Source organism: Trachemys scripta, chromosome 1 (assembly GCF_013100865.1).
Source record: "Trachemys scripta elegans isolate TJP31775 chromosome 1, CAS_Tse_1.0, whole genome shotgun sequence".
Lineage (NCBI taxonomy): Eukaryota > Metazoa > Chordata > Testudines > Emydidae > Trachemys > Trachemys scripta.
In genome coordinates this window covers 1091521-1111282 of record NC_048298.1, presented here as the reverse complement: position 1 = coordinate 1111282, position 19762 = coordinate 1091521, and the positions used below count along the sequence as shown (strand labels likewise).

At 59.8% G+C, this 19762-nt stretch overlaps 1 protein-coding gene across 1 annotated transcript in view; it reads right to left on the bottom strand.

The window, feature by feature from the left end:
• Nucleotides 1-856: 856 nt before the first annotated feature.
• The window catches only part of LOC117873444 (staphylococcal nuclease domain-containing protein 1-like), a 162297-nt gene continuing 143391 nt past the window's right edge, over nt 857-19762 (bottom strand). The window contains exon 7 of the mRNA XM_034762821.1: nt 857-1035. Within this exon, the coding sequence (XP_034618712.1) occupies nt 857-1035 (179 nt within the window). The remainder of the gene's footprint in view (nt 1036-19762) is intronic.

The window sequence follows — 19762 nt, the reverse complement described above, 5'->3', positions numbered from 1 at the left end:
GAGGGCGAGGCGTGGGGTCTCTGTGGGAAACAGGCGCAGACTGAAGGCAGTGCAGAAGAGCCCGGCTTGCCTTGAACTCTCCCTCAGCCCGGCTCCCCCACGTCAGCCGGTGACACACCCGAGTGGCACCCTGCCCACGCTGCAGATCTGATGTCCTGGGGCCGGTTTGGACCCCAGCAAAGCAGAGCGAGGCCGGAGCCATGGAGACGCAGATCTCGGAATAAGGTCCGAGACCAGTTACCACGGGAGTCGGGGTTCAGGGGGACTTGTCTGCATGCAGGGACCAACGTCGCACGTCTGCCCTGCCAGCCCAGCTCCCCCGGCGGGTCAGCAGAGCGCCGCGCAGTCGGGGGTTCCACGGCTGGGGAACTCTATCAACCAGCAATTGCTGCCCCTCTCCCGGAGGGAGCCCCGCCCCCAACAGACCCTTCCAACCCCAAAGGCTCCTCCCTCTGCTTGAAAACATTTCACTAAACCAAGCCTTGCCAGCGAGGCCATTCCATTGTAACCGAGAGCAGCGAACAACGGCCTGGGAGAGGCGACTCCAGAGCAGCCCGGTGCGGCACGGCAAGCCAAACCCAACAACGCTCCAAGGAACCGGCCCCGTGCGGCTCTGCGCAACGTCACCATCTGGGGGGCTCTGCTGAACACCACCGCGATGCCTCAGCGCAGCGAGCCACTCGACCCGCTCAGCGAGCCCTAGCCAGAGCCCGGGGGGGCCAGGGAGCCCGATCTCCACTCGGGATCAGCCAACGCACTGCAGCACCGTTCGTGGGGAGGCAGCGGCCGAACAGGGGTGCACAAGCCCTCCCTACCAACCAGGAGCCAGGGCCACCGCCCTCTGCCGCCACCTATTTCAAGGCGGAGCCTCAAAGCCAGCCGCGGCGGCCACTGCGTGCATGGGGAGGTGGGGCACATGTCCTACCTCACGCTGCAGCACCAGCTCCTTGGTGAAGACGGTAGCTTCTTCGCTGAAGGGCTCTCCCTCCTGGACCAGGCCGGGAAGGTTTCGTGCTCCACGGGGACACTCGATACCTGAGTGGGGCGATAAACACACCTTGGTGAGGAGATGAGGTGTCACGGGGCTGAGGGAGGGGCTGGCGGCTGCGGCCCGGAACTGCCCAGGTCCCTGCCTCACCAGAGCCAGGGGGATCGTATGCAGCCACCTCTCCTCTGGGGTGGCACCCAGCACCTCAGACCGGGGGCGGGAGGGGTAAAGAACAGTTCCCCCTCCCACTTCCCCATGACAGGCACTGCAGTCTGGGACTTAGGAGACCTACGGTCTATCCTGGCTCCACGACCTGCTGGGTGACCTTGGGCAAGTCACAGCCTGCCCTGTGCCTCAGTTTCCCGTCCCACTTTAGTCCAACTGCCCAAGGCTATGCATGTCTTGCATCTGAAGAAGTGAGGTTCTTACCCACGAAAGCTTATGCTCCCAATACTTCTGTTAGTCTCAAAGGTGCCACAGGACCCTCTGTTGCTTTTTGCCCAAGGCTATGACTCCCCTCCTGAACAGAGCCCAGAGCACGGGCCCACGGCTGTATCTACCAACCCACAACTATGCTAGCCAGGGCCTGCCCTGGGCTCGGCCAAGGCGAACGAGCCCCAGGTCCCCCTTCTGCAGTGCAAACCCGCTCCCCCAGCAAGGCAGACTCGCCCGCCGTGGGGGGGGGGGTTCTCACTGTGTTGAACCAGGCCCCTCAGCTGGTTCCGCTGGCCCCTGCAGGCCCCGGAAACGTGCGCCCCACTGCACGCAAGCTGGGCACAGTGCCTGGCTAGCTGCCAGCAGAGCCTCAGGACGGGCACAGGAACGTCCGTGCTGCCCTACGCATTAAATCACTGGGGGCCTGCCCCAAAGCTCGCTGAGCCACGGGAGTCTCCAGCGACTTCAGGGGGCTCCTGATCAGGGGCAAAGGGCCTGGGATACCCACGGGGGTTCAAGGAAAACGTTTATGGCCAGGGACGGTGCCCAGACGCTGTGGTGATGGGCACTACAGAGACCCCACAGGAGCAGACAGCCAAACCCGGGGGTGTGTGTGTGGGGGGGGAAGAGCGCTAGGCTGTAAAAAGGCATCACCCACATCCCCCCAGCAGAGGGGAGAGGGTGGGCTGAGGGGAGTGCTCTGCCAGGAGCCAGGTGCCCCGGGGAAGCAGAATGAGCACGAATTAATCTCTGAGCCTGGGGGGGGGGAGAGAGGGGAGTCTAACTAAGGTATCAACTTCCGCTGGGATGATCAGGATAATCGTCAAGGGAAAGGCAACTGTGTGGACAGCCCTGAGCCTGACGCGAGGAACGCTTCTATTAACAGCGCGCGCGAGAGAGAGAGAGAGAGAGAGAGAGAACCCCCCCTGCCTTGCAAGGCGAGGGCTGGATTTCCTCTGCAGCTTGCAAGCTGAATGCTGATCAGGCCAGGCCCAGGCCAGGAAGGGAAGTAATTTCAAGTCGGGTGAAATCTGCGAAGGGGGCGGGGAGGGGGGGCTTCCACTCAACCCAGGAGCCCATTTCTGCAAAACAATTTTAAAAAGTAATAAAAGCTGGAAAAGCAAGCGCCAGACCGGCCCCTGAAATAAATGTTTGGTGAAGGGAACGTGCTGTCAGCGGGAGAACAAGGGTCCACAGTGCATAAAGATACTTTATTACAGCCACTGCCGCATCTGTCAAAAGGCTCATTCACCGAGCGTGTGTGCGCTCTGCAAAATGTCAGTGCGGCTTTGCCACCAGCGGGGAGCGCCCAGAGCTGCCTGCCCAATCCGGCTCTGCTCCTCTGACCCCCTCGCTCCCGACAGCCTGGATAGCCACATGTCCAACCCTCCCCGCCAAGGGTTGCTCGCTATGCTGGAGACCAGGGAGAGAGACCTCCAGAATGCTCCATGCCAGGCAATGCCCACACGGGCAGCTACACCGGGAGCAAAGGTGAGCAGGATGGGGACGCCTGTGGATTCAGTGTCAGAGACCCTTGCCCAGTGCCGCCTGCACCGGAGCGCTGATTGGGCCCCATCTGGCCTTAAAACTATTCTATACATGCAGGGGGGTCCCCTGCTTCACCCACTCCAGCCAGTCTGCCCCCCTGCAAAACCCAACGCTATGGAAAGCCGGATCACCTGGGCCAGCAAACCCGTTAACTCTTTCATGAGCCAGCCGGGACGCAGAGCCGGGTGGAGGTGAGAACCGTGATGCTCCAGCGGGAAGGGAAGGGGATTTCCTCTCCCAAGGAGCAGCGCAGACACTGCAACCTGCTGCCAGCGAATCCAGCTCCTGGGCTGGGGAGGAAGGACCTCGCTGCTTGGCTCAGGGGCTCATAACTGCCACGCCGGGGGAGAGGGAAACCTCTGCTCTGGGTGAAGCTGCTGGGCCGCAAAGCCTTGGCCGGACGAGGCCCCTGCTGTACACGGGAGATGCCTGTTCAGGCCAGCACAGCCTCTCCCGGCTCAGCTTCCTCCCACGGGCTGGGACCGCAGCGTCCCACAGTACCCAGCACAGCGGGCCCCAGGCCCAGTCGGCTGCGGCTGACTCCCCGAGCCCAACGCAAGGGGCCGGAGTCACAAGCCATTCCCGCTGCAGTCCCATGCCCTGCATGGCACGCCCCCTGCTCTGGAGCACGCCCCGGTGCAGCCAGTTCGGGGGTGCTGCCCTTCACACCCAGGCCCCACCCTGCTCCTGGCAACTGAACAGACTTGAAAGAAAACCAAGGCACCAGGGCCCCTGAGCCATAAGCAGAGGCAGCCGCACTTTGCCTTTCTGTAGCGCCTTACTCAGAATCTCCAGGTGCATCGAACAGCTAAATGGGAGCAACCCCTGCAAGGATTTCCAGGTGGGGAAACTGAGGCACACAGAGGCGGCCAACATTCCAAACCTGGCTGCCCACACTTCCCCACCTCGATAAGCGGCCCGATTTTCCGAGGCGCTGCCCCATTGAAGCCAACAGGAATGGTGGGTGCTCAGCAGACTTCTGGCTGCCTACCCCTCGGCAGTCAAGACCCCGATCCTGCACAGACTTTGGCATGCAGCCTGGGGAGCCGTTACACTGACCTAGCAGGCAGAGGTCTGGAGGAACTGAAATCGTTGCAGGCGCGGGGCCCAATTTGAAAATGCTGCCTATAGCATGCAGCCCAAGGTCACCTAGCGTGGCAGCAACACAGCCCAGGTAGGACTTGGACACACGATCTCCTCCGCCCGGCTCCAAAGACAGAGGAGCGGCAGGAGCCCTCCTGGGAGGCAGACAAAGCATAAAACATTGCCCAGAAGCCGGCTCAACATCTGAAGGGAGATATTGCTGGAGGTACAGACGCTATCCCAAGCCAGTTTAATAAGCGCGCATAATTTTGGGCTGTGCTTATTACCTTTAATAGCTGCTTTTGCTGATAACTCCGACTGGGCACTGCCTGATAAGCAAGTATTAATTCTGCCATGTTATTACAGACACAGAAGCAGGTCAAGTGCTCGTCTTACCCTCCATCCCCCAATCGTACAAGTCATTACTAAAAATAAAAGAGGGCTAAAAGCTGGAACATTCACACTCCAGCTCTAAGCGGCGAGGGGGGTTTCTAATGGAGATGCTGACAGCAAGAGGCAGCGCCCTACGCTTTAGGTCTCAGCCAAGCGAGCGGAAGAGCCAGAGATGCTATGCGAGAATGCACCATGCTCCCAGTTTTCGGGATCTTCCTTCTGAGTGTCACACTGGCACCAGCCCTCAGCCGCATTATGTTCACACAGCCTCAGTCACTCAGCTGGCCTGTCTGCAGTGGATTTAACCACACATGGTTAGCGAGGGATGGACTTTACCATGAAGCTAGGATTAGAGGGAGGTTGATGCAAGAACGTACTGATAATAACCTCCCTAAAATGTACAAGGCTACTGACCCACGGAGACTAAATCACTTTAGGAAGAAGAGTAACACACAGCACAGCACCCATCACTGCAATGCGGCCACCTCCGGGGTGCAGCTGACTGACAGTCCACAGCAACGCTAACCAACAGATTAGGGCAGGAAGGGAAAATCTAACAATGCAACTGAAGCTGCAAGGGGTTGTCACGGAGTCCCCGGGCGATGCTCTGGAACTACTCCCTACGAAGCCAGGCAGGACTCCGGGGAGTCTCCTCTCTGTGAGCAGACTGGCTCCAGGGCAAGAAGTTTACACGGCTTCCACCTTCCTGGGCCTGATCTCGGAGTATTCAGCATCCCTTTCTCACACCGTGCGCTTCCCGCAGCGAGTCCGCCCAGGCAGGGTCCTGGGGAAGCCACAGGGCCCTGCACCCCAACTCCACAGTCAGACGTGACTCTCAGCCAGCGAGTAAAACAGAAGGGTTATTAGACAACAGGAACACAGTCCAAAACAGACCTTGTAGGGACAGAGAACAGGACCCCTGAGTCAGATCCATCATGGAGGGGTTAGGGAGCCCAGAACCCAGTTAAGAGCCTTCCTCCATTTGCCCAGCCAGCTCTAAACTGAAACTCCCCCCAACCCCTCCTCTGGCCTTTGTCTCTTTCCCGGGCCAGGAGGCCACCTGATCTCTTTGTTCTCCAACACCTTCAGATGGCACCTTGCAGAGAAGGAGGGGCCCAGGCCATTAGTTGCCAGGAGACAGGGTGTCGGCCATTCTCTGTGCAGACAGCATCACACTGGCCCTCTAGGGCTCTGCAACAATCGCACTCCCCTATCCCACCACCTAGATACTTAAGAATGGCATAGGGGAAACTGAGGCACCCACACAGAATTCAGAGAAAACATTAAGAATATTCCCACTTCGTCACAGGGCTATTTAGGGACTACGATTTCCTGTCTAGGCATTAGGACGCCTGTCTCCAACTGGCTGGCTGTTTCAATCCCACAAGAAGTGGCCAAAGCCACGTATAGTGTGCTAGCAAACCCAGGCATTGGCTGGATCCACATTAGGCAGGCGAGAGAGATCTCAGCTCTGCTCAAAGAGAGGATAGAAACCAGGGCCCACGATGGTCAGCGTTCATGGTACATGTGGTGTCAAAGCTCTCAGGAACAGAGCCCTGAGGTACGTCTCCCTGGGACTCTGGGAGCCTGGGGCATGGGCCGCATTGCCACACCAGGCTGCGCTTCCAGCCCTAAGAAGCCACAGAGAGCACCCGTGAGGTTAACACCATTTATGCTTCAGAAGCCACAACGCTGCCATGCCAGAGAACCACCAGGAGCCCGTCCCACGGGAGGAGTGAGTGCCCTGGAGCAGAGACCAGACGAAGGGCATAGGACAGAGAGGCTGGGGCAGTCTTGGCCCAGCTGAGCGTCGGGAGCCAAAGGCGAAGGGCAGGGGGAGAATCCCGAAGGGAGCCGGAAGAATCTGCAAACACTCTGAGGTGGTGGCACAGCAGCGAGGCCAGGGCCCCACACTCCAGCCAGCCTGGTGCCCTCCCACCTGTGCACAGAGAGGCAGACACTCAGAGCCCCATCCCGCGGCTCAAACTGCTCCGCGCTGAGCCCCTCCTGCGGCTCTCAGCCTGGGGAGCGAGGTGCCGGCTCTGGGATCCAAGAGCTCCTCACAAAGGCAAACAGCCAACAACCCAGCCCAGGCCTCAGCAACAGCCAGGGGCGCATTTCATCCTGGAAGGGTACAGCAGACGGGCTGGCGGCGAGCTGGAGAATTGAGAATTCCCAGGCCGAACACGGGGCCGCTGGAATTGTGCTGCCCGGTTCTTCCTGGGACCGGTGAGTCAATGCCACAGAGCAGCTAGGCCCAATGGCTGGCTGCCCAAGACAGCGGGACGGAGCCAGTCGGCGCCCCGCAGAACAGCAGCCAGCAAGTTACCACCCAGCAACGCCGGGGAGTGCGGACATGGAAAGGGATGTCTGGTGTAAGAGTGCACGGGACGGGCCACATCCCAACTCCCGAAGGGCCAGGCTGCAAACTGGGGGCTCCACGTCTCTACCTACCACAGAAACAGCAGGTGCCAGCATGCAAAGCCCCACCTCGCCCCTCCTGGCTCAGCCTCACGCAGCTGAGAACCACTGGGTGCAGCCCCACGGCCTGGGCGTTGCCGGTGTGCACGCACCACCGGGAGGTGAAGGGGTCACTCAAAGCCCCCAGCTCCCTCCAGCTGGGGTAGGTGTGAAACTGCAGCTGTTTTTAGGCACCAAGTCTGTCTGGCACTTGCTTTCCTCCAGCCGCTGCGTGGAAAGAGCAGAGCTGCCATGAATTGAGAACGGAGCAGCCGCTGGGCCGGGCCGGCTCTTCCCTTTGAACCTGAGCTCCGCGTGCTGTCCTCTTCTGAAGGGCCTTTGTGCTGCGGTGACAGGCCAGGCCTGGCTCTCACAGGTTTAACGCTGAAGCTTTTGTACTCAGCAGGAGGAGGAGATTTCCTGCGCAGGCAGGAATACGGGAACCCGCTTTGGCAAATCTCTGCTTTCCCCACTGCCTGGCACGCTCCCTCCTCCCTCGGAAGGCAGCGGGAATGGACACGGCCCACCTCCGCTGGCTGGGCAGAACCCTGGCCCAGCAATCGGGGGGCAGCATGGCTCACTGGGGAGAAAACCTAGGAGACCAGCGTTCCAGGCCTGGCTCGGACATCAAACTGCTGCGTGACCCTGTCCAAGTCCAGGCCTCCCTCTGTGCCTCAGTTTCCCCCCTGTAAATGGGGATAGCGATGCTGGTCTTCCACTGGAAAGCGCTTTGAAAGCGCCCATTCCTTTCCGGCCATCGAGGGGTTAAGTATCCCACTGCTAGCTTCACTGCTTGTAAAGGGGTACCAGGAGCGCCAGCGACCGGGCGCCCGACCTGTTCGCTTCTGAAGGGGAGGAGCCGAGCGGTAAGTCTCCAGTCTGGGCTGGTGAACAAAGGAACTGTAACCATGAGGATCAAGGCGATCAGCCAGCAACGAAGACAATGTCAACGACTGGCGATGCCGGGCTCCGAATCAGCGAGGGTCAGAGGAGGGCACGGAAGAGCCCCGTTCCGAATCAGATTAACCGTGGGGCGCGCACATATAACGCAGGGCCTCTCACGGAGATCGATGCTCGTTGTGCCAGGTGTACCACTTACGCATAACAAGCGGATCCCTGCCTTGGTGAACGTCTCCTCTAGATAAACAAGGCAGACAGGGGCGGGAGCGGACAGAGGCAGAGACAGAAGGGACGTGCCCAAGGTCCCCCAGCAGCCAGAGCTGGGGCTAGAACGCAGGTGTCCTGAGTCCTCCTCCCATCCCTATCCCCTGGGCCACACTGCTGGTCACGCAGTCTCTCGCCTGCCACGTGTTACCAGAGGGAAGCTGGACTCTGGAACAGCAGGGAGAAAGCAGGTTTCCAAATGTGATCGCAAAGAAGCCGGCGATTCTATGGGCCAGGCACACCCTGGGAGGCTGCTCCGCAGGGTGGGAGCTGCAGAGGAGAAGGCTCTTGCACCAGCAGCAGAGGGATCGCCTGGTGGGACACGGGAGGCTGCTGCTAACAAGCAGAGGAGCTGAGAGCAAGTCCACAGAGAGCTCTAAATGCATGGAGGATCACTGCAGGGGTCCCAGCTGTGCCTAAAGCAGGGGGCAGATGCACATCCAGGCAGGCCCGAGGCAGGGCATTTCAGCTGAGGGTGAGCTCTGCAATGAGGCAACAGCGGCAGAAGACAGAGGCGTCTTATCCTAGACGGATTCTTACCCTGCCCTCAGCGCTGGGGTAGCTGCGAGCCTCCCACTCGTGCAGTGAGCGACGTGAGGCCCATTCTCTCCGTGGGGGGATGCTGGATATGCAGGGGAGGGGCCTGGCCTTTTAAGTCTCATTATTTGTCCACACTGCTCTGGACTCTCGCTGGGGAGGGCAGGCTGGGGCAGCGCGCCTGGCACTAGGAGCAGGAGATGTGGAGGTCTGGGATGCTCCTGGGGTGGGTTGGCTCCCAAGTGAGCGCCGTCTGTCACAGACAAGCTCTGCCCTGGCAGCAGGCCGCCCCACTGTGCCCAAGGAGCGGAGCTGCCGACCGCAGTCCCTGTCCCACAGCATCACGCGATCTGGGGTAGCTTGAGCCTAGACCCTCAGCCGCCTTGAGACTGAGACTGTGAACTCTGCCAAAGGAAGCCAGTGCAGACAGTGAAAATGGGTCCTTTCCCCACTAGGTTTTCTATTGTATCCCAGCTGACCCCATTTCCGGCTAGTCGGAGCGGCCGGCCCGTTTGAAGGCACGGCCTCCCTAATGCCAGGGATGCTGGGACAGATCCGTGCGTTCCTGAGGACACGTGCCACCAGCCCAGGAGAAGGCCAGCGAGGGAGAGCAGTAGGTCCACATTCAGTTTCCCCTGTCTCCAGGGTGGGCTTTGCCATCAGCTTGTTTCTGTTCGGCTGCACAAGAGCGTGACCCATCCAAGCCGGGCTGATCGCGCCTGGGCCTCCACATAACCTCTCCCCCGTGGTGATTTAAAAGCCTCAATGCCCCAGCTGATGAATGCCGTCCTTCCCTGCATGTTGAATGCCAAGAGTGCGGCCATAAACCATCCGCACAGGCTGGGCATGTCTGGTGTGACAGGGTGTCTCGCTTCCAGGATGGCTGTTCATCTTCAGCTTTGCTGTAAGCACTGGTTGCAATAACGTCGCTGTCAACATCCAGCACGAGGGGGGAAGAGCCCGCCGAGAGCGAGAGACAGGCGCAGAGTGAGTGACGGGAACTGACAGGTTCTAATCCTGCCCCATGCCCCACACCTGGCCGCACTGACACATCCGGAGCATCTCTTCCGGACAGCAGGGACAATGCTGACCTCGCCAAGCAGATTGGGAGGACTGGTTAGTCCTTGCCATGAGTGAGCATTAGCTCTGTTTTCACCTTCCAGAAGAACGGCCATCCTGGGTCAGACCAAAGGTCCATCTAGCCCAGTTTCCTGTCTTCCCACAGTGGCCAATGCCAGATGCACCAGATGGAATGAACAGAACAGGGAATCATCAAGTGATCCATTCTCAGTTTCTGGCAAACAGAGGGTAGGGCCACCATCCCTGCCCACCCTGGCTAATAGCCATTGCTGGACCTGTCCTCCAGGAATTTATCTAGTTCTTTTTTGAACCCTGTTATAGTCTTGGCCTTCACAACATTCTCTGGCAAGGCGTTCCACAGGTTCACTGTGTGTTGTGTGAAGAAATACTTCCTTTAGTTTGTTTTAAACCCGTTGCCTATTAATTTCATTGGGTGACCCTAGTTCGTGTGTTATGAGAAGGAATCAATACCACTTCCATATTTACTTTCTCCACCTTAGTCATGATTTTATAGACCTCGATCATATCTCCCCTTAGTCTCTTTTCCAAGCTGAAAAGTCCCAGTCTTATTAACCTCTCCTCACCGGGAAGCTGTTCTAGAGCCCCAAGCATTTTCATTGTCCTTTTCTGAACCTTTTCCAATTCCAATATATCTTCCGAGTGCGTAAGTGTCACCCCCCCCCCCAGCAACATGGCAACTCGTACCACGCCCCCGGCCCTGAGACATCGGCAGCGCTCTCCCATTCTAAGGAAATGGCTAGGACCCTAGGGCCAATTCCCTGCTCTGCCACAGGTTCCTTTGTGTGACCTTGGCTGTGTCACATAGCTTCCGTGTAGGCCCTGCCTGCCGCCCAGCTCTGACTGCAGTGAGGGCCAGACGAGCGCCACAGACCCCCACGGCTCCGACTGCCAAATTCTCATCTTCCCTTCCCCACGTACACATGCTACGCTTCAGCGCCATGAATCTAAGAACCAACCTCCCTCCCAGCCAGCACTGCGCACTGCTCCTGGCGTGAGTGTCTTGTCTCTGCTCCCCGCCCCCCCTTCAGTCTGCCGCTGGCTTTTAAGTCCAGTAATTACTATGGAAACTATGCTGTCGTCCCTCCAAGCGGCGCTTGGCGACAGGGAAAGGCTGTGGCGAGGGGGCAGCGCAGGGGAGAGTTAAGGGCGCTGTAGGAGCGGATGCTTAAAGCTGATGAAATAAAGGTGAGAGATCTGAGCGTGTTGGCTGAAATGGTTTGGTGCCTGGACCCGGTGGGGAGCCTGCTCATACCTGGAGTGGAATCTCTCCCCCCGAGGGCCCAGGCGTTTGTTAAAGCTGCCCACGGAAGATACAGAGGTCCTGCCACAGGCCTTATTCCTGCACCTGCTGGATAGGAGCATTCCCCATGTGTGTATTGGCAGCTGCTCTCCACGAGAGTCTCGGGCACGTTCAAGAACAACTCGGGAGCGAGAGCCAGGACTGTGCCCCGGGGGAAGAGTCAGGAGGAGGAAGTACAATGTGAGAGCGAGGCGATGAAATGGAGTAAAGCAATGAGGTGACCACAGATAAAGGTCTGCACTGCAACAGAGCCTGGACAAGGCTGAGAACTCAGCACACTGCCGCAGCTGGCCCAGGTCAGCTGACTGGGGTTGGGGGCTAGAAGACCGCAGTGTAGCTCAGAGACTCTCTCCCTTTGTGGGGTCCCGAACGTCTACACTGCAATTCTATTGTGTTGAAGCCCCAGCCCGAGTTAGCTGACTGGAGCCAGCCGGGGTCTTCTACTGCAGTGTCCACCCTCCCTTAGCGAGAGGTGGGAATACGCCCTGGCTAGAGAACCGTCTATCTCCACACTGTCAGAGGGTTGTTCCCACAGAGTCCCGTGGGCTCCAGGGCCGGTATCAAAGGGAGAGCCATCTGCCCGAGCACCTGAGGATCAGACCAGACAGTGGCAGGAGGAGCTGATCATCTCTGTCTCCACCCAGCTGCTTTGCACCTGGTGCTAGGAACCGAGACACGCATGGCCCTCGCTAAGCACACAGCCTGGCTGGAATGCACATGGAGCGCTCGCGGCTGGCAGAACACACAGGCTCTGGGGCTGCAGTCTGCAGAAGAGAAATTACACACGCTAATCCCTTATATTGGAAAGGGGCAATTGCTGGGATAAAATGCTGTTTGAGCAACTTGCCTAGTGCCCCGTTACCTGGGTAATATAAACTCTCCGCCTCGTAAGCCTGTTAACCTGGCCCCTGGTAATGCCGCTATTGGAACGGGAACATGCAGGGATCCGGCACTGGAGGCCCGGCTCCTGGTGGCCCTTTCTGCACCGTGCTGGATGCAGTTTGGCCTTTGATTTCTGGCTGCCACAGGGGCAGTCACAAAAGCAGGATCTGGGTAGAGGCCTGGGACCTGCCTCCGGGGACGGCGATCAAGCTGGGCTTCCCTTGAGACTGTCGGCCTCCTCCGAGAGCTGCACGAGCGCTTAGGAGGACTTGATTTCCAGGGGCCCACGAGTCCCTCCAGCATGTGTGGCGAGAGGGCGGGAGCAGACACCTGCGCTTACTCCTACTGTCCAATACAGAAAGGCAAAGCCAGGGCCCAGTACCCCTCAACTCCCATGAAGTCAAGGGCATTCATGGGGCTTGGGACCGCTCAGAATCAGTCACAAGTTGCCAGCCAAGCACCTCCTGACTCTCCAGCTACAAACCCCGGGGGCATCCCTCCGCTCTGAGCTACGGCACCAAGTCCTGTGTCATCTGCGATTCTGACCTTCCCAACAGAAAGAGCCTGGTTCCCTTCAGAGTAAGTAAAACCCTCCTGGGCTTAGGGCTATGCCATCAACTGGGGGAGAAAGGAGAACTGGAGCACAAGCTGACCTCAGAGATAAGACGACAGGGGGACCAAAACGCATGAATCAAAATCCCAGAAGAGAAACACTTTGCGAGCGTCCTTCACCTCGCTCGGAAAACTAACGGCAAAGCGGAGAAGCAATTCAAAGCACCGCCCCGGTGCCGGGAGAGAGACCGGCTCAGCAACATAAATACTGATCCGCTTTGATCTACAGCGCTCAGCCCGGCGCCGCTTGACGGACCGGGCTCATTTTTTTGGTGACCATATTATGAAGAATGGTGGCACTTGGAAAAATTACAGGGAAGGGCGACAAAGTTCAACTGCTCTTAGCCCTGGTGTCAGCAAAGGTGACAGTATTAAAATACACACTACAGAGCTCTAAATCTGCGTGGCTCCTGCCGGCGGGCGAGATGAACAGGCAGAGGGAACAAGGGGAACTGCTAAAGTGTGCAGCTGCTTCCTGTATGCATTGTACAAGGAGCACCGCCCGCGAGCCGGGAGCCGGGGGAATGAAATCTAGGGTGTGAAAAGGAGAGATCTCCATGGCACTGAACTTTACAAAGCCATCTCCAAAACCCAGAAACAGACAATTCTAGAGCAAGCGGGTGGTAAAGAATAAAGAGCCAGGATGGGAACCGCTGGGGAATCCAAAACACACACAGCCCAGTGGGTCCAGGTGACGTGAATCCAGGGCACTGAGGGAACAGCAACCATTATTTCTCAAGTGTCCTGGGAAAAGGGCAGACCCAGACAGCTGGAGGGAAACAAAGGGGGTGCAGATTTTCAATGAAGGAAAGACTATCAATCCTGGCAATTACTCTTCTGCAAGTGGAACTGGTGCTGGACCAAGTATGAAGAGAAAGAGGCTGCAGACCACCTAAGAGGAGCAGCTCACTCGGGAGGTCGAGATTAAATGGGTGGGCGGAGGAGTTGGCTCATGTTTCTGTAGGTGTCATGGAAGGGGAGGGGAATCACTGCCCACCTCGTCTGAGACGTGAGGCTCCCGGAGCACTTCACCCTGCCTGCCCCCAGTGATGCATGTTTGACCGGTGGGGAAGCTAAACAGAGGCAAAGCCCAAGGCCATAAAGTGAGTAGCAGAGCCAAGAGCGCCCGACTCCCTGCTCTCTCCCCGGGACATTGCACCCTGCAAAGGCAGACGGCCCGAGCAAAGGTGGGATTAGAACGCAGCTCCCCGCTGAGTTCTCTGCCAGTGGAATGAACGCGGCAGCCCCCCGCAAGGAAAGGGGGAACATCTGACCACTCACCCCACACCCACCAGCTCCCCCCATTTCTACTGCACAATCCGAATTCAGCTGCTCCCAGACTCTTCTGCCCAGTTTATCACAATCTGGCCAATCAGATCAGCTGCCAGCTTCCTTCTGAACAGCCATCCTCATGCCTTCCCGGGAGTGGGTCTGAGAGGAGACCCCAGCCTCCATGGGTCCCACGCTTGGCCATGCCCAGCGCCGCTCAGCCCCTTCAGTCCCCACTACCAGAGCAGCGGCCTCTCCCCCCTCCACCAGCATCCACTTCAGCTCCCTTGGAAGCCACCGTCCCCAGAAGCAACACTCCGCACGCCGCCAGCCCTGCCTGGCAGGCTTCTCTCTAGCGCAGGAGTTTCTTGGACCTGATCTCGCAGCACAAAAAGCATCTGGAGGAAATAGGTGAATAAATCAGAAAGAAAATGCTTTCTGCAGCAAAATCTCCCCCCAGCGCCTCCACATATTAATGACCCTGGGGAAGCTGGCGCAGGTTTGCTTTCGCGGTGGATGTTCCCCAGCATATCCACGTGACCCGCTTTGCCAGGCGCGTGAGCACTGGGTGGGGGCTGCACTCTGGAAGGAAACAACCCCTCTCCCAGCCGGCTGGCCTGAAGGAGGCGTGGCTGAAGCTGGGCAAGAGATGGGGATGGGGAGCACTGGAGAATCACTGAGCTATGTCTCAAGGTGCGACGGCAGGACGCCGCGGCCGGGTCCCGGAGAACACACTCTGGGATCCTGCTGGCTGCCACCGCCCTGACAGGTGCACAGGGAGGGGACGCTCATCCTACCCAGCCGCGCCGGGCCACGCACAGAGGGGCCCCGCTCGGCCTGGGGAGGGTTAAGGGCCAGGGCTGCAGGGGCGGGGGCGTTTACACCCTGGGAATGGGGAGGAGACTGAATGGGAGAGCCCGGGTTGCTGTTTGGCCCACTCACAAGCCTCCACGCCAGGTGCCTGAGCAATCTCAGAGCTGCTGTCCTCACTCCGCCTGGGGAGAAGCCAGCGCCGTGTCCAGAACTGGCCTCTGCTCAGCTCCCAGTTACAGCTCCTAACACCACAGCCTGTGGCCTAAGGCAGCTACCAAATCAGGAGCATCGCTGGGGGGCCTCTTCCCCCCCCCCCCGCCCTGCCCCAGAAACCACCTTCATTCCCCGCCCCGATGCTCTGCTAGCCTGGTCTCCTCGGCGGCTGCAATGCGCTGCTCAGCCTCCCGCCAGCCCCCTGCCCTCGACCCACCCGGCGGCACCACCCTGGGTGCTCCATTCTCCTCTCCGCCCTAGAGGCCCCAGGCTCAGCGGCTCCCCCCTCTCCAGCGGACAGGAGAGGATGTCGAGAGGCCAGGAAGCGGCCAGGAAGCAGCCAGGGCAGTGCAGGACCCACCCAAGCTAGAGGGCTGTCTGGGGGAAGCCCAGGCTGCACTTGCGTCTGCTTTGATCTAGGGCCCCGAACCGGAATCCTGCGGGGGCAGGACTGCCTGAGACTGGGGCCCAAGCACCCGATGGGGTCATCTCCGCAGGCCGGATTACACGGTCACCCCTAGCCCTTAGGGGAGCAGGGCCTGGCTAGCAGGGCATGTTGCTGCTCTTCTGCCCAGCCCAGCCCAGCGAGGGGCAGCCTCGCACATTGTGCCACTAGGGCCTTCGGGCACTTGCATCCGCCCAGTAGGGAGAGCAGCCTCCAGGAGTGCACAGTGAGTTAGGAGGTGCCCAGCGACAGCCACTGGCCTCCCTTCCGCACCGCCAGATGCCTGCGGTCCCCTGCTGAGGGGACCCACGCCCACGCACGGCCCTGGGGGAGGCTAAACTGGTTTTTACTAGAATCGGGGCTGTCTGTCCCAGCCCCGTTCCTCCGGAAATTGCCAGGTTTGGGGTCTGGTCCTGAGTGGGAGGGGTCTCACCTGGCTATGCACCTCCCCTCCCGTGGGTACAAACCTGGCAACGCAGCCCTCCCCACTTCCCTCAGACGCCCCCCAGCCCACTGCCTTCCCCGCCAAGTGGGAGACTGCAGAGCCGAGGTGCAGCACCAGGCAGCGAAAGTGTTTTCTCTGCCGGGCTGGCTCCCAAGGAAGCAAAATGTTTCAAGGGAGCCTGGCAGGAGTGAGATGGCAGCCGCTTTCCGGGCAGCTCAGCCGCCACCCCCGCCCTCCCCGGCCCAGGGCTGTCTCCGGGGCAGATGGCAAGGCCTCCGCCGGCACTGGGATTTCACAGGCTTATACAGCACATGAGGTGGAAACAAAGGGCTCTGGAACTGGGACAGGCACCGTCCGTGCTGCAGGGAGCAGTGACCTCCTGTAACCATGTGCAGTCCTCAGCCTCGGTAGCGAAACCCACCCAGTTCTGACCAGGGCGGAGCTGCTAACGCCCGTGAGGGCAGAGAGATCAGCCGAAGGGGCTAGAGACACGGGCAGGAGCCCCCGCTTGGCAAGCACGCGGCTAGCACGCCTGGGGGAAGCAGTGCCCAGCACGGGGGAGAGCGCGGCTTTCAAAGTGCAGGTGCAGAGGCCTCGTGTCCTGCCAGCCTCCCCCCAGGGCCCCCCGGCCCCAGAAAGGAATTGACAGACTGGGGGGGTGCAGAGAAGAGCAGCTGGGACAGCTGGAGGGGCTGTGTTGGGGGGGAGGGGAGCATCAGCGGGAAGCCAAGGGCTGTATCCACAACACGCACCTCTGCCATGAGCTGCAGGTTCCTGCTCCCTTCCCATGAGGGCACCTCTGCACTCGTGTTCCTGGACACGACACCAGCGCTTGCTCCTGGGGCTGCAGCCGCGGGTTATAACAACTGCAGGCACGTGCCCTGGCCACGCTGGGATTGACTCTGGTGTTAGGGCCGCGTGGCAAGGCACAGCTACCAGTTCAAGGGCGGAAAGTTCTGGTCGGACTTTTTAGAAACCTTTGATTAATTCCTAGCCGATGGAACCAGATGTTGCTCTCCTTTCCTCTTCCTGTGCCCCCTCCCCGTCTCTTGTTTTCTGTCCTCCCCTGAGCTGGGGTGGGCGGAAATCAATGAAATAGAAACACAAGTGCAGGCAGGCCATGACTCACTGCCCAGGCAGGTGCCTGGGGTCCTGGCTCCCCCATCCCAGGGCACATGTGGTCCCGGCCATCAGACACAACAAGGCCTCCAGCCTTCTGCTCTGCAGGCCAAACCGCCTCTGCTCAGGCCCTTGCCTCTTTAAAGCCAGAGCGCACAGCAGAGAGGCACTGGGAAGAGATCAGCGGAGGGGGGCGGATAAGGACGCATGCTCTCCAGGGCAGGGGCCTGGACCCAGCGGCTCCCCTCCCCATCGTGTCCTGCCCCCACACCCACATTCGCTGGAGATTTGACCGTTGTGAGATTTAGACATGGAAAGTTCCCATGCAGCTCATCCGCTGGGGCAGGAGCGTTCAGGCATGGAGGGGCCCAGAGCCCAAGACACCAGCTAGGACTGAGGAGTGTTCAGGGGCCCAACTTGAGACACCTGACAGGAGGCTGGGTTAGCAGAGGGCTCGGCCCATCCTGCAGATTAGGACCCTTTAAGGCATCTCCACGTGGGCCCCCGAGAACTGCAGCGCCCCCAGTCAGCAGCACTGCAGTAAGCCAGGCTTGGGATTTGCAAGCGCAGTTACCCCCGCACCGCGCAGAGTGGGGTGCCAGCGCTGCATAGGGACCCGTGCCCTGAGAGGACCCTGCCAACTCCGCTAACCGCTGCTCACTCCCCAGCCCCCTCAGCCAACACGGATCCTCCCGTACAGCTCAGAAATACCCCAGGGGTTACGAAGGGAGGATTCAGAACTGCCCGTTCTCAGCTCCGGGTCCCCGGGGGTCAGAGCGGGCCTGACTGAGGGACAGCCTGGTTCTCCAGCACGGAGGGGAAGAGAGGAAGGCGAGGGAAGGCTTGGCTGGTCTCCCAGGCTGCACCGGGATGGACTCAGCAACAACAGGCAGCACTCGAGGAACGAGAGAGGGCAGAAGGCTCTGTCCTGTCCCGAAGAGCCCCGGTCCCTTCTCTGCCCCTGCACATCCTCTCCTCCTCCGCCTGCTGCCTCCCCACACCCAGCGTCAGGGGCACGGCTACGCTGCGCCTCTCCCTTTCCAGAGCACACTGCCTGTGAACACACACCCCACCCCTTGTAGGCTCTGCTGAAGGGCCTTGGAAAGCCAGAGGCCAATGAAGGGAAGGTGCGCACACAGCCATGCCTTTTATTTCCCACCAGAGCTTTCCTCCTTCCTCACTGCCATGGGAGGAGTGGGGGGCCCTCGTCTGATTGAGGCTGCCCACAACCCGCCAGTTCCACTCGCTGCTGGAGATCTGCATTTCCAGAGCCCCGCGAGGGGGCCCAGGGCTCCGCCTGGGACGGGGAAGCGGGAGCCCGAGGCCGGCGCTATGGGAAAGCCCAACACGCAGGCGAAGGGGGAGGGTTTCCAGGCTGCACGGTCGCAGGCCAAGGGAAAAGCTGCTTTTGCACCATTCTCCTGCTGGGCAGCTCCCGGCCGGCTCCCATGCGCCTCGGAACAGAGCTCGCAAGCCCCGGGCGCGTTAAAGCTGGGCCGTGCCATGGAGGGAGGCTCCTCTGTAGCAGGGAGCCTGCGGGAGAGAGGGGGGGGGGGAGGGGGAGGGGGAGCAGCACCCTGGCATCCTCCCGCTGACCTGAATTAGAAAGAGGATTTCCCGCTCTGCAGCCTTCACGCCTCGCTGAGTCGCACCAAGTCGAGCGGCAAATGGGCAGGAACCTCAGCGCCGAGACTCAGGCGTGTGGCTGGAAAGTCACCAGGCAGAGCGCTGGCACCGGGCACCCAGACCCTGCCTGGCGCTCTGGGACCGGGGGAGAACACTGCTCACCGCAGACAGGGCCCACTCCCGGGGTTCCTCAAAGAGCCTAGAGCCGCTAGCGCACCAGGGGCTGCACAGGCCCCGAGCTAGGGACGGGCCTTGCACCAAAGCACTCGCTACCTAACAGAGCCGACAAAGGAAGGAGCATCATCCCCACGATACACCTGGGCCTCAGGCCCCAGAGAAACTGAGCGACTTGCCCAAGGTCCTACGGAGTCTGGGAAGCAAACCCAGAGTGCCTAAGTCTCCTGCCTCAGTCACCGGGCTGTCCAGTGTCCTAACCACACCAGCCCCCTCCGCCCCCCAGCACAGCTCGGCCTCTGCCGTGATGCCAAAGAACTCGGAAAGGCCACCTGAGACCCATGTCCTCCGGCCATGCGCCGGCAGGGGTGGCACAAACAGTAGGGTTACCATACGTCCTCTTTTTCCCAGACATGTCCGGCTTTTCGGCACTCAAACCCCCGTCCGGGGGGAATTGCCAAAAAGCGGAACATGTCCGGGAAAATGGCGGCTCTGTTTAAGAGCCGGGCTGCCTGAACGCTACCGGCTTCGGGCAGCCCCGTGCCTCCAGACCCTGCGCCGCCGGAGCCCGGGAGGGGAAGTGCCCGGCTGCAAGATCCTTTAAGGTAAATGTCCCACAGTACAGCGATGGATGGTGTGATGAAAGTATGTCTTCCTGAGGCACGATGGAATGCAACACAGTGACCCACTGGCCAGGCGGTCTGGGCGAAGGGCCTTCACGGGAGGTACAAGCTTGTGAGTGCACTGCTGAGCACATGGCCCCTTCCCCTTTTAAGGACCTGCACCTCATGGCCTGCGACTAGAGATGACTTGGCTGCGTCTGGTTGGTCACACTCCACCTCAGCCAGTGCCCATGCAGTGTCCATGCATTGGGTGTGTGAGCGCTGCCTAATTAGAGTCCCAGACACCTTGTCTACCTGGGAGCTCTTCTGATCTTCCATCTGTTCAACCAGCCCATTCATCCCACAAGCATTCCAGGAGGGAGGGGTGGGGGAAAGCCACTTTACAGGTATTCAAAGAGGAGGAGGAGATGGGGGGGGAGGGGGCAGAAAGTGTAACAGACCTTTTGAGCATACAGGTTATACAGAGCATACAGATCACTGCTGCTCCTACAACAGCAATTGCATGTGGTCCTGGGCTAATAAGCCTTCCATC